General features: G+C 41.5%; 1 protein-coding gene across 1 annotated transcript in view; it reads right to left on the bottom strand.

The window, feature by feature from the left end:
* Window positions 1–14,397, bottom strand: part of NCOA4 (nuclear receptor coactivator 4) — a 33,218-nt gene extending 18,821 nt beyond the window's left edge. Inside the window, exon 1 of the mRNA XM_088463048.1 lies at window positions 14,294–14,397. Within this exon, the coding sequence (XP_088319174.1) occupies window positions 14,294–14,297 (4 nt within the window). The 5' untranslated portion in view covers window positions 14,298–14,397. The remainder of the gene's footprint in view (window positions 1–14,293) is intronic.

Here is a 14,397-nt window from a genome sequence, read left to right as displayed (position 1 = left end):
CTGATCACCAGACAAGAACTACTTTACTAGGGTGTTGCCTGATTTGACATTTCATAGGAACCATAATTCCATGCTCTACTTCTGCCTCTCCAATACAATAGATTGCAATATGCATTATTTATATGCGATCATATACACTCTCAAAATAGCAGTAAAGCTGCACGGTAATACATATGTGCAGGCAGCAGGCAGCCTAGCTTTGTGCAATGACTATTCTGCTGTATTAGCTATGGAATCAACAGCTGGATAAGTAGAAGTAAATTGCCCATTATTTTATGGGGGTGGTGGTAATTATGTTGGCTGGAGAGTTCATTCAATTTTCAAAAAACACACTGGTGAGTTGCACACCAAAGTACACAGGTTCATAGTCTGTCTAGACATAAACAGTGTGTGTTCCTTGCAGGAAGACTACCTCATACTGTAGGCACCGTTCAGGTAATCAACTTCTACATAGTTATGGGACATTATTGTTTGGCAGCAAACTGGAAACTTCAGAAATAAGTGCAAGGGTAAATTTTGTATAGAAGTACATTATGGTTAATGTAAAGGGCTGCAAAGGCAGAATTCTTGAAGTGTGTTACATTAATTGTGATTTGGAAAAGTTTAAGGGACACCAATATCAATATTATGCATAAAATATTTACTGATTAACATAACAGAACCACATCTTTGATTTTCTTTTTTTTTATAAAATATATATATATTTTTTTTATTGAAGCGTTGTACAAACATCCATCCAATGATCAGTGAAAACACATTGGAAATCATTGTTAAATAGAAAAATAATATTATGAACAGAGAATTAGAGGAAAATTAGCTTAATACTACAAATTCAACTGCCTTGTACAATTTTCAAAGAGAATCAGAATCATATATTGTAGTTCCAAGTTTGAAAAACAACAACTACATCGATATTAGTGCCGGGTCAGGCTGCCAGTCTGAAAGGGGTCTCGCCTGTAAACAAAATCCCAGGTGTGACCCGGCATTCAGATGTGAAAAGGGTATTAGAGAGAACTAAAGAGGACTCGCTACTATTCAGCATTGTAATTTCTTAAGAAAACATGATGTTTAAAGAATTGAAACTACTGTAGGGATGTGTACACAGTCACAACTACATTCCTGTAATGGACTATTTATAACACTACAGAATGAGTCTATATAGAAACTGTCACATACAGTACAAGATGCAACTTTTACTTTAATTGGCATCTACATGTTCTTGCTGCAGAATAAGGTCCACAGACTAATTTATAGCTGATACAATATGTACTATTGTTTAAATTGAAATCTAGCTATTCTCTATCAATGATCTGGGGCGAGTTGTGGGGCCGTTGCAATGGCAACCTTCCCCCACGTACTTAATAGGTCAACCCCTTAAAGATATTAAAGTGAGCTCCGCAAGCTCTAATTGAGGTGGCGGGCCTGCCAATTTCATTAGTCCCAGGACCCACAATTGCTGATGGCAGCCTCGCACATGCACAGCATTGGGCGCAGATCATGCAAATATGGACTTCCAGAATGTGTCTATGGTCACTCAGATTGGACTCCCAGGGGGTCTAAGGGTTAGGCACTCCCCACGGGAGGGTTAGGGTCAGGCACCCCTGGGGGAGGTTAGGGTTAGACATCCCTAAGGGAGTGTTAGGGTTGGTAGGCGGTGCGGGGGAGGGGAGGGTTAGGGGTCTTACTTGACTCTGTCGGGACCTTCATGTGCCGGACTTCCAGCATCTGTATTTCATCCGCCGGGCTTAGGCCCGCGGTAATTCATACAGATTCCCCCAAACTAACAAACTACGTGGGACTTCTGTCTCTTTATTGAGTCAGTGGGTATAAACCCTGCTATCAATTTTCGCACAAAGCACACCCTCCCATTTAATGGAACATGTTAAAATTCATAACTTTCCAGGAATCTGTCAAAACATTGTTTTTACAAAGTTGCATATTTCTATTAGTAAAAATGTGCTGAGGTTTCAATATGTCACAAAAACAACTTTCTTCCCTGTTTCAGATCTCATATCTGGATATGTTCAAAAGGGCAATAAACTGCAGCATTCTGCAGAAAGCAAAGGATGTCAAGAGTTGAAACCACAAAGCAAAGGATTGCACAGCCAACTTCCGTTTCCATTTGACCATCCGATTGAATAATGTATTTCATAATCATGACAACTGTACTTTAAATATAATGCTTCAAATCACATAAAGAAGCTTGTTTACTATATGCAGAGTTCTTTGTATGTAGGATATCCCATATTGTTAGAATACACAATCTCTCTGTTGGAGTGGAGCATGTCTTTACAGTCTGGATGTTTTCCACTATGTGTATGTGCCAGCTAAGTAGCAGGTATACAAATAAAGCATGTCTGTGGATAAATTGATTCATGCCTACACACCAATTACATCTAAATCAAGTTAGACGAGTGGTGGATATCCTATGTTTTGTGAAAAATCAACAGATCTTATGGTTTTTAGAACAGCGGAACAAGGTGGACAGAAGGTTGACATATATATGTCTTGTCAAAATGATGACAAAACCATCACCACCCAAATATAGATTACCAAGTTTGCGAAGTCAGCCAAGGACAGCAGATACACTAGGCAGCGGACCGAAAAGGACATACAACCCTGTGAAGTAAGGCGGTAATTATTTTTTTCTCTATTTACTTTAAATTTCTTCTCTTGAGGAAAACAGCTTCAGAAAGACAAGGGGGTTTGGGGAGGATCAATCAGGCATGGTAATGTACGCGGCCAATTGATCCTGCTGCCGACAGCCCTTATTGGGGTTTTTATTTGAGGAGCTCAGCAGGCTCCAAAGAAAAAAAAACAACAATTAATGACCCAGTTATCGGGAAGCTGGCAGCGAAAACACATAGGATCCATCATAATTTCACGGACCTGTGTGTATTCACCCGAAAACAGGTACATTTTTGGGCAGCTAAAACAGGACTTTAATTGAATTGCCTGAAGATAAAAAAAAATGCTGCAAGTCCTGTTTTATCCACCTTAAAAATTAATCGGGGCTAAATTCCAAGTTTGGAAGCAAGAAAATAGAGGGAAGAATTATCCTTACCTTATACAATGCAAGTATCTTGATTATATTAGGTAAGCAATATCTTTAGGGTGTGAAAGACACTACAAACTATTTTGCAACTAATGGACATTTGTATAAAAAAAATAGCTGCTCAAATATTTTATTAACTATTCTATTTTTCTTATTTGGAATATAAACATACTCAGCGTTATTTTTCTGGATATATGTATATATGCATTTTTACTAACTCAGTTTTGGACATTATGATTTTCCTCCCATGTTTTACTTTAGGAGTGGAAAGGAGGCTCATATTAATGGGGACAGAACTATTGCCATTTTCTTGTTTGAAATTTCACTTGTTAATTCAGGTTAAGGTACATTTTAAACTCTGATATGTTCGTAACTACTAAAGCTGCATACACACACAACGATTTTGTTAGCAACGATTTTATGAACGATTTTCTGTCAGATTATCTGTCAGATTTTTTAAAGTGTAATGAACGATTTTTATGAACTACAAACGATTTTTGCATATTCCCTTAATGAAAATCGTTCAGTTGACAAGTCTGACTGAACTACAAACGTGAACGCGCATGAACGATAATCGTTCATCATTTGACTCAGAAAGTGAACGATTTTTTCAAACGATTATCGTTTAACGATATCGTTTAACGATAATCATTAAAAAAATCGTTGTGTGTATGCAGCTTTACTGTTTACTATACTGTTTTATTTATCCCCTTGTACCATCTGTTTGTATTTTTCATATTGAAGTGGAAATTATACTGTTATTAACACTTGCTGGCATTATATAGGTGTGTGTAAATATGTGAATACATTGTACTTGTTGGAATGCAGAATGCTGCATAATAGTGACACCGTACTATTGCTTTCCTAAAGATTTTCTGTCCAACCATCCAACTAGTTGATTGGTTGGAATGAAAATCTGGTAACATATGGGAGTAACTGATTATCAGCAATTTGCTCCTAAATGCCAGAAAACAGATGAAAATGGTCATTGAGACAAGTTTGTTAAATGTTTGATCTAAACAATTTGTTCAAACAGTTTTTGTCCATTTTCTGGCATTGGGGGAGCAAATTGCTGATTGTCATTTGCTTTCATACCTTACCAGATTTTCATTCCAATCAAATCAACTAGTTGGATGGTTGGACAGAAAATCTTTAGGCGTGTACCCAGCCTAAATCACTGGTTCTTAATTTCCTGGGTTCCATGGCAATTTATCACAATTGTGAGCCACTCGGGCCAAGTATCCTCACTATAGTGAATTTTCAGGCAGCAAACATCAGCAGGATTTAGTATACATTCTTGCTACTCTGATTTAGAAAGTGTCCGGGTATACAGGCACCGCAATACCAGTACATATACGTGGAATGAAAATTACCCTAGCTATGGGGAATGATAGGTTACAAAAAGACCTGGGTGACAAGCCTACTATCAGTTATAGCCCTATATGCCACCTTTATACACCACAACTGTTTCAAGTGATTAAGCAGTTGCTTTCATAATAACTGAAATAGTTCACAGTCTTCAGCAGTGTAAATATACCCAGTGTTCTTTGATATACTTCATAATATACTAACCAGAATTTGTGGGTTTTTGTTTGTCCACCAGCCTCTTGAGGATTGACCACAAGTTCTCAATAGGATTAAGGTCTGGGGAGATTCCTGGCTATGGACCCAAAATGTTGATGTTTTGTTCCCTGAGCCACTTGGTTATCACTTTTGTCTTATGGCAAGGTGCTCCATCATGCTGGAAAAGGCATTGTTCCTCACCAAGCTGTTCTTGGATGGTTGGGAGAAGTTGCTCTTGGAGGATGTTTTGGTATCATTCTTTATTCATGGCTGTGTTCTTAGGCAAAATTGTGAGTGAGCCCACTCCCTTGGCTGAGAAGAAACCCCACACATGAATGGTCTCATGATGCTTTACTGTTGGGATGACACAGGACTGATGGTAGCGCTCACCTTTCCTTCTCTGGACAATCTGAAAAGGGGATTCATCCGAGAAAATAAAGGGGCCTATCTATTACACGACTTTTTGAATGATCCGACCAAAACCAGGATGTTTCGGTCGCATTGTTCACAAAGTCGTGTAATGGATAGCCGGCAAGGACCAGCGATGCGCGTGCACGCTGGGTCCTTGCCGACCCAGACTATCTACGGAGAATGCTGGTCAATCTGACGATAGTCAGGTTCCCCCATGAGCCGAGATAGGAGGTCAGGATCCGTCACTGAAAGGCGTTCAAGTGAACGCCTTTCAGTGCGGGCACCGCACCCGGCCACCTGAAGGACTGAACGCTAGCTGTTCAGTCTTTCAGGTCGCCTAAAGGATAGGCTCTTAATTTACCCCAGTCCTCAGCAGTCCAATCCCTGTACGTTTTGCAGAATATCAGTCTGTCCCTGATGTTTTTCCTTGAGAGAAGTGTCTTCTTTGCTGCCCTTCTTGACACCTGGCCATCCTCCAAAAGTCTTCGCCTCACTGTGCGTGAAGATGCACTCACACCTGCTTGCTGCCATTCCTGAGCAAGCTCTGCACAGGTGGGGCCCCGATCCCTCAGCTGAATCAACTTTAGGAGACGGTCCTGGCGCTTGCTGGACGTTCTTGGGCGCCCTGAAGCCTTCTTCATAACTACTGAGCCTCTCTCCTTGAAATTGTTGATGATCCGATAAATGGTTGATTTAGGTGCAAGCTTACTAGCAGCAATATCCTTGCCTGTGAAGCCCTTTTTGTGCAAAGCAATGATGACAGCACGTGTTTCCTTGCAGGTAACCATGGTTAACAGAGGAAGAACAATGAATTCAAGCTCCACCCTCCTTTTAAAGCTTCCAGTCTGTTGTTATAACTCAATCAGCATGACAGAGAAATCTCCAGCCTTGCCCTCGTCAACACTCACCCGTGTTAACGACAGGATCACTGACAATGTCAGCTGGTCCTTTTGTGGCAGGGCTGAAATGCAGTGGAAATGTTCATTGTCATGGCAAAGAGGGACTTTGCAATTAATTGCAATTTATCTGATCACTCTTCATGACATTCCGGAGTATATGCAAATTGCCATCATAAAAACAGAAGCAGCAGACTTTGTGAAAAACAAAAATTGTGTCATTCTCAAAACTTTTGGCCATGACTGTAGATAGTTGTTTAATTTGGTGTACACAAATATATACATTTCATAAGCCTCTTTCTGTTCTTATGCTTTAATGCTTTCACAAAACCATAACCATCATTGCAACTTTGCAGCCACAGTAATGCATAATGTCACCGACTGTAATAGAGCCTGATAATGGCACTGGCCGACATATCGGTCGTGTGCGCGTCGGGCAATGTGTACAGACTATATGTCTGTTGACAATGTCGTTTAAAGACATATCACGTTGGCTGTGCAGCACAGCCGAAGGCAGTTATATCTGCACATCGTGCTGAGTGTACGGGCGGTCAGCCGACCGCCCATACACTTGTTGCAGAGGCCGCAGGTGACTGACATCCCAACTGGGCGGGCACATGTAAATGCCCGCCCATTTGTGACTTTAGGCACGACACATTGGGCAGACGATTGGTAAGTGTGTTTACAATTACCAATCATCAAATGATCCGCCGTCCTAGTGTGTACCCACCTTTATTTTGGCTGTATTTTCCAGATATGGTCGTAGTATTTAATATCGAAGAATATGCAATAAATGATCATGTAAATTATAATTTGTATAGGTTGTCTCCTGTCTTTCCATCTTAAACCGTTTGTGTTGCTGCACAAATACAATTATACTGTGTAAATGTAATTGCTCAACACACTCAATAAAGCAACAGCAATATGAGTAATGTGTTTTTTTGTATGTGAGGGCCTACAACTTGCATTTTACTTACTTTAAAAAACTCTCCGAACAAGCACCAGGATATGTACATTCTTCAATGGCCTAGTCCAGGGGTCTTCAACCTTCCACACAGTGTGGGCCACATTAAGAGTTCAACGAAGCCCAAGGGCCACTAAGCTATACGCCACACAGTAGCACAATCTTGATTCACCCAATTCACATTACACCACAGAGCCGTATTCAATTTGAGCTGAGCCGAGTTAAGTTAACACGGCCCGGACTTAACGCCGACTAATGGAGCGTACACACGGTCAGATTTGTCAGACTTGTCAGATGAACGATTGAACGATTAAACGATTTGAACGATTTTACCATAGTTTTGAACGATTTGAACGATTGAACGATTTTTGACTGCATTAAAATGAATGGAATCGTCCAAGTCTGACTGCAAACCCATCAGATGTCAGATATCGTTATCTGACAAACAGGAATGCGCATTGTTGATCGTCCATCGTTCAGGCATGTCAGATATGAACGATTTTCCTTCAGATATGAACGACTGAACGATTTTTAAATCGTTATCGTTCATATCTGAAGGAAAAATCTGATCGTGTGTATGCACCATTAGCCTGTGTTGGAGGCAGAAAAGTATCGTGCATGTGCACGCTTTACCACGTATTCAATTTGAAAGTACGCGTAAACGGGACCCGGCGATACTTTAACAAGCGGAAAGTACTGTCAGTTTTGGGGAAATCAACCTGACACCCCCCCCAAATGATGCTCTGACATGGGGGTTCACTATGGTACCCCCCGATTTGGCTTGCTGAAGTTATTTGGTGTTTTTAAATGGGCTCAATAGCTGCTAAATAGTGTTTTTCTATACCTGATGCAGAATAGTATTTAGGAATATTTTTTTTCAGAAAATAAGTTATCCCAGCAAATTTGGGGTACTTGAAAATACGGGTCAGCATATTTAAAGTTGAAAAAGTGAATTTGAAAAAATTGTGAAAAATCCACCTGCCGCAAACACTTGCAATAAAAAAAAACACTTGGGGACCCCCCCAGAGTTAAGTTAGTTAGTTTTTAAGTTTGCACCCCAACATTTTTTTTTCCGCCCCCTTTTTCAAAGTCACTTTTTGGGGTGTCCTTAAGAATTTTAAAATTTTTTGACACAGATTACCTTTGGGGGACTGTCTGAAGGCTGCACAGGAGTTCCCGCAACGTTGCACCCCAAACCCCAATTCTGCACTTTTTTCCGCCTGCCATTCATAGGCGATACTTTACTGCCTATTACATTGCATTGACTTTCCGCCTAGGCGAAATGTCTTTCAAATTGAATACGGGGTAAAACCAAAACAGGCGATAACGACGACATCGGTGGAAACTTAACGCGGATCCGGACGTAACGCTTCAAATTGAATACGGGCCATAGTCATGTCCCTTAGTCATGTATGACACAGCAGTGTCCCTTTTACACAATGCCGTCATTTGTGCCATATATAAACATAATGCCACAGTAGTAGTGCCCCTTGCACATAATGCCCACAACAGTAGTGCCCCTAATGCAAAGCCCACTGTAGTGGGGCCCCTTGTGCAATTCCCCCAGTAGTGGTAGTGCCCCATGTGCAGTGCCCCCAGTAGTGGTAGTACAGTGCCCCTCATGCAGTGCCCACAGTGGTAATGCACCCATTAGTGGTGCCCCAGTATTAGTGCCCCCAGTAGTAATTCCCCCAGTACTAGGGCCCCTAATGGAAATGCCCCCTAGTAGTATTGCCCCTAATAGTAATGCCCCCCATAGTAATACCCCTAGTATTGGTACCCCCTAGTAGTAGTGAAGCAGATTACAAAAAAATAAAATAAACTACTACTTACCTTAAACCCCGCTCCCGCGTCTGCTGCCTCCGGTCCGCCCGGCTGCTCTTCTGTCTGAAGTATGGGAGAGACGTCATGACATCTCTCCCATAGTGCACTGCACACACTGCGGGTGCTGGAGCTCGAGAGTGAGCTCCAGCCTCCGGCTGGCGGTGCAGGTAGTGAGCCGGGCGCCCGCTGGTAACAAAATCTCAGCAGGCGCCTGGCAAATGGAGCCTATTGGCAGGCGGCGGGGAACAGCTCCGCCCGGTCTTTAACCCGTGGCTTCGCAGGCCACGGGTTAAAGACCCCTGGCCTAGTCAAAAAAAGAAAAGCAAAACAAAAAAACAGACTGTTATTTCACAAAAGATAAACAAAGTAGCAACAAATAGAATACACAGATCATGAAGTGCTGATAACCAATATACCAAACTTCAGTAGATAAGGAGAATTAACTTCAAAGATAGAACAAGGTTTATTCTCAGAGATCACAGCTATTCCAGACTTGTGACCAAACAATGCTGGAGACCTTCCTATAAAATGTGTTTAACTGAACTAAGGAGTCTTAGTTGGACTTTTAAATCTCGGCACAAGATTCAAACTGAGTTGAGTGAAGGTTATTGGATAAAGTAGCACCTGTGCAAATTTCTATAAAAATTTGCATCTGCAATAACCTTGTGCGTCTCCGGATAACAACCGAGATGTCATATATTAATAAACTGATCAAAGTGAAGCTAGGATAGTTCAGAGGAGTTTTAAGAAGCAGTGGTCCTGTCTACAGGATTAGTGTACACAGTTAAAGGGATCCTATACAGCTCACCCAGCACCCACACTTTTATACTGCAGACAATATTTTCTTTTTTATTAATGTTGCACAGATCTATTGCCCTGCACTAAAAAATAAGAATGCTCAGTCCTCCCTTCCCGGCTAACTGGACATGGGCTTCTTTCCCACTTGCTTCTGCATTGACAGCTTGGCATTTCTGCAGAGGTTCCCAAACGCGGTCCTCAAGGCTCCCCAACAGTTCAGGTTTTAGAGATATCCATGGTTGAGCACAAGTGGTTACATCAAATTGACTGAGGTACTAACTAAGTCACCTGTGCTCAACCATGGATCTCTCTAAAACCTGAACTGTTGGGGAGCCTTGAGGACCGCGCTTGGGAACCTCTGTACTGGTGGATGGATCTACAGTCTTGTGATATATCAAAACATCTAGGGCTGGGTACACAACAGTACAACATCGGCACAATATGTAGTTTTCGGGCAATCATGCATGTCATTCAGTGTGTACCCTCAATTGCATGCTCCTGCAGGCTGTACACAATATCTTTTTGTTGGTCATGCTACACAGTCAATTAGAAGATATAATTTACAATGCCATGCTGCTAAATGTAGAATGGCGCGGTGCATTGCGCCGTTGTACCACTGCATCATGCACTTTGTACGCACAGGACAATATGTCAGCCAGTGGATCGGCCGGGAACACACACCATTCTGATGTGTGCCCGGCAGACTGGTGCGTATTCCTGTGGTAGACCATTTATAGTGTTAGCTCTAATGGGACATGGACTGATATAAATAAGATGAAGGGCGGACCTAGATAAACGTTAATAAGTGTAGTCAAAACACAACCTTGAATGACCTAGTGACTTGTGTGCACCGTCATCTTCCAACCACAGCATTCTCTCCACGCTTTATTCCTCAGGAGGTCCGTTCAGCAAAATACCCCTGCTGTCTAGCACTGTGACGCTGCTGAAAGACGTGCTGCACTGACAATTCACATAGAAACTTCAGTGCAGCGCAACTTATTCTCCACGTCACAGTGACAAGTGGCATCAGGCTGGAAGGCAGAGAAGAACCCTCCCCTAGTATAAAAGAAAGGGCGTGGAATGGTTGCCGGCAGGAACAGTCACTATTGAATAGTGAAGAGAGCGAACTGCCTACATTTCAATGGCTGTGTGTTGTTTCTTACTGGGTTTTCTGTGTAGACAGTAAGTGGAGCAGTATCTACGCTGGCTATCAGTCCAGCCAGCAACTGGGGCAGTATCTGGTTAGCAAGTGCGGCAGAAACTGGGCACTGTTCAAAAATGTGTGTCCAAAATGCAATTGGGCACTGTCTGGTCAGCGCTGCCATCTGTGCCCAGACAGCAGGTGGGTCTGGCTATCTGGGTACATAAAGCAAATGGCTAGTATCTGGGCGCTGTTAAAAAAAAATATTTGTGTACAACCAGATGTTAACTAGAATTAAAACCTGTTTAAGGAAACAAATGAAGTAGAAAACACTAAACCCGATGCCGATTTCATTAGAGGAACCGGATCTACAGTATTATAGAGTGTAAGCTTGCGAGCAGGGCCTTCCTACCTCTATGTATGTCTGTTATTACCCAGTAATACGGAATATGTTGCGCTATATAAGAAATTGTTAATAAATAATTATACAAAAGCTGCAGACAACTGGGCATCTAAGAAGAACAGATAAATACATAAAATGTTAATCTTGCATTTAAATCAATATAAGGGCAAGTCATTATTGCAAAGGCCCCACCTGGCTACTTCTTGATGCCACCCGGCTGGCAAAACTTTCTGGGGAGAACAGTGAACCTCACAAACTGGTCCAGTGATTTCACCAAAGTGAGAAACAGTATCAGAACTACAGCATGTACCAAGCACAGCTATACAGACACCCTTGTGTAGGTACAGCCGTGGGGAAAAATTTTGAGAATGATTTGACAATTACATTAAGTTTATGCAAAGAGCCAATATTTGCAGTGGCATGCTGTCAATCAACTTCTGGGTCACATACTGACTGATGGCCGCCCATGCTTGGAGTTTGCCAGAATTTGTGGGTTTTTGTTTGTCCACCCGCCTCTTGAGGATTGACCACAAGTTCTCAATGGGATTAAGGCCTTGGGCGTTTTCTGGCCATGGACCCAAAATTTCAATGTTTTGTTCTCCGAGCCACTTAGTTATCACTTTTGTCTTATGGCAAGGTGCTCCATCATGCTGGAAAAGGCATTGTTCCTCACCAAACTGTTCTTGGATGGTTGGGAGAAGTTGCTCTTGGAGGATGTTTTGGGACAATTCTTTATTCATGGCTTTGTGAGCGATCCCACTCCCTTGGCTGAGAAGCAACCGCACACATGAATGGTCTCCGGCTGCTTTACTGTTGCCATGGCACAGGACAAAGACTTTTGGAGGATGGCCTGGTATCAAGAAGGGCAGCAAAGAAGCCACTTCTCTCCAGGAAAAACATCAGGGGCAGATTGATACTCTACAAAAGATACAGGGATTGGACAGGAATTGGACTGCTGACGACTGGGGTAAAGTTATTTTCTCTGATGAATCCCCTTTCAGATTGTTTGAGGCATCTGGAAAACGCTTGTCCGGAGAAGGAAAGGTGAGCGCTACCATCAGTCCCGTGTCATGCCAAGACAGAGCGCCTGTACTTTTGTCGGATTTCTGCTCAGAAGAAATCCTTATCAGCACGCTGAATTGAATAGCCTATTAAATTTGCAGTTAAGTGAATCAAGCCCTATGTCTCCCTACGGGATTAAAAACAAAAATTCTAATATGAATCACATCTCCCCGAGTCACAAACATCTTAATTTCAGAAAATGACAGACATTAAGAGATTAGTGATTATGGTTGTTATGACTGTTTCAAATAAGCAATTAGTATATGGTTTATGGTATCTTTTCAGAATCAGTATGTAATGCCGGCGGCTGTTTAGCCTGATTTTTTCTGCTGCACAATAATGTATATGCAAAGTAATAATAATCCAGGGGACAGAGTAAAGATCAGAAAACATTACATAGTTCAAACACATTCATGATAAAGCTTGTGATCATCATATATACATGCAGAATTTAACTATGTTTAAATCCTAAATATCTTTCAGAACACGATGGCAATCTATTATCCACACACAACACACGTGTATAACACCCACAGTGGATGTATGTCACCAGCACGTAAGCTATTGCTTAAGCAAAACAAAAATAGATTTTAAAGAATTGTTCCAACAAAGAATCATATAGCATTACTATAAAAACCTTAAGTATATTGTCTATAAAAAAAATGCACCTTGCATACAGCATTTACTGTATGTGATTTCAACCACCAGTAACATGTCTGGCCTTGTTAGGTTTCTAGTTTATAATTTAACTACTGTAGGCTAATGGATTTATATTGAGAATATGGCTCTTCAGAACCAAAAAATTTAAAAATGCTCCACAACAACATTTACATGTTACATAGCCACTGGCCTTTTGTTTATTTTTTAAAACCTTATATCTTGTGTTTGATATGCAGTTTTACAAGAAGCTGTTGGCTTTTTGATATTTCGCAATCCAGCAATGCATAGAGATGGACCAAGCAGCACCCTGAAACACAATAATGGCTGATGACACCAGAGACAAAGGTATCTAGTGTCAGTCCTGGTTACAAGTGTGCTATAGAAACTTAAAACTATATAGGTGTGCTGTTAGTTTTTACTTGATTATGTTCATATCTCAAAAACAGCATCATATTGGATGAGTCTCACGTGTTTTGGACAGCCAATACGATAATCCGAACTTGCGCTAATTTGGCAAAAAGAACCAAGTCAAAACCGAACATTTGTACTGAAAACACATGTAAAAAACATTTAAACAGCACCACAGGGTACAAGGCTAAAGGTATATAATTAGATCATATTTGTGGCCCACACCAAACAGGTCACATTCTTGTTGTGAATATAAATCTGTGGTGTTATGAAAACATTTGTAGATATTTATTGATTACTAAAGGTTTTTGTACTTCGCGCTTTACTCAATATTAATAGCATAAGCAACACAACAAAAGAGTATGAATAAAGCAGTGATGAGAAACTGATGACCCTAGTATAAAATGCCTCCCGAGGTTTCTTTGATTTAATTAAACATATTGAATCAATATGTAACGTGTGGCTCTTTCCAATGTTGTCAAGTTGCCGATCAATGGAATAAATTATTCTAGTGTCATTGTAAGTGTAATAGTAAATGTGAAATTGCTCTAACAAAAGAAAATTCATATGGGGACACACAAGTTAAACTGGCACACTTCAGTTCAAACTATTAAATGACAGCATTTTTTTTATATGAATGCAACTTAAATGTAAAATATATCTCAACTAGGAGATAAGTGGTTTGGCAGTCCCAACTACAACAATCAACTAGATTTCATTGAGCAGAGCAACATACAGAACTGTATCAAAGTAAACGTAGGATCCATCTTCATTGTTTCCAGGAAACACATGGAATCCTGTGAGTCACAAGAGCTACAGTCCAACAAAGACCATCAGAAAGTGACGTCTCCCAATCTATGGGTGTTATGTTCCCTCTCATAGCCAGCTCATATGAGCAGCACAGTACATAGTAACAGGCCTGTACAGCGATGGCCAGATGATCACACCTACAGTCACCCCTTGAAGCCAAGTTACCCCACTCTGACGGACACTACCGCGCAGGCGCAGCTCCCTAACCAGACCCGGTTAGAGGGCAGCAGCCAATGACCGGACTATAGCAGAGGAAGGTGACTCTATCAGGGGGTAGCACGGAGCACCAGTCACTCACCCATTCCCTTTCGACGGGGAACCGACCTCCTTCTGATAATCCGCCCTGTAGGCCGAGACCCGGCGTCCTGCCACCAGGATGGTGCGCAGGCAGCAAACAGAGAA

This window comes from Taudactylus pleione, unplaced genomic scaffold (assembly GCF_031769625.1).
Source record: "Taudactylus pleione unplaced genomic scaffold, aTauple2 ptg001314l, whole genome shotgun sequence".
NCBI classification, from domain to species: domain Eukaryota; kingdom Metazoa; phylum Chordata; class Amphibia; order Anura; family Myobatrachidae; genus Taudactylus; species Taudactylus pleione.
Note: the sequence above shows the minus strand (reverse complement) of the source record. Positions and strands in the feature narration are given on the sequence as shown.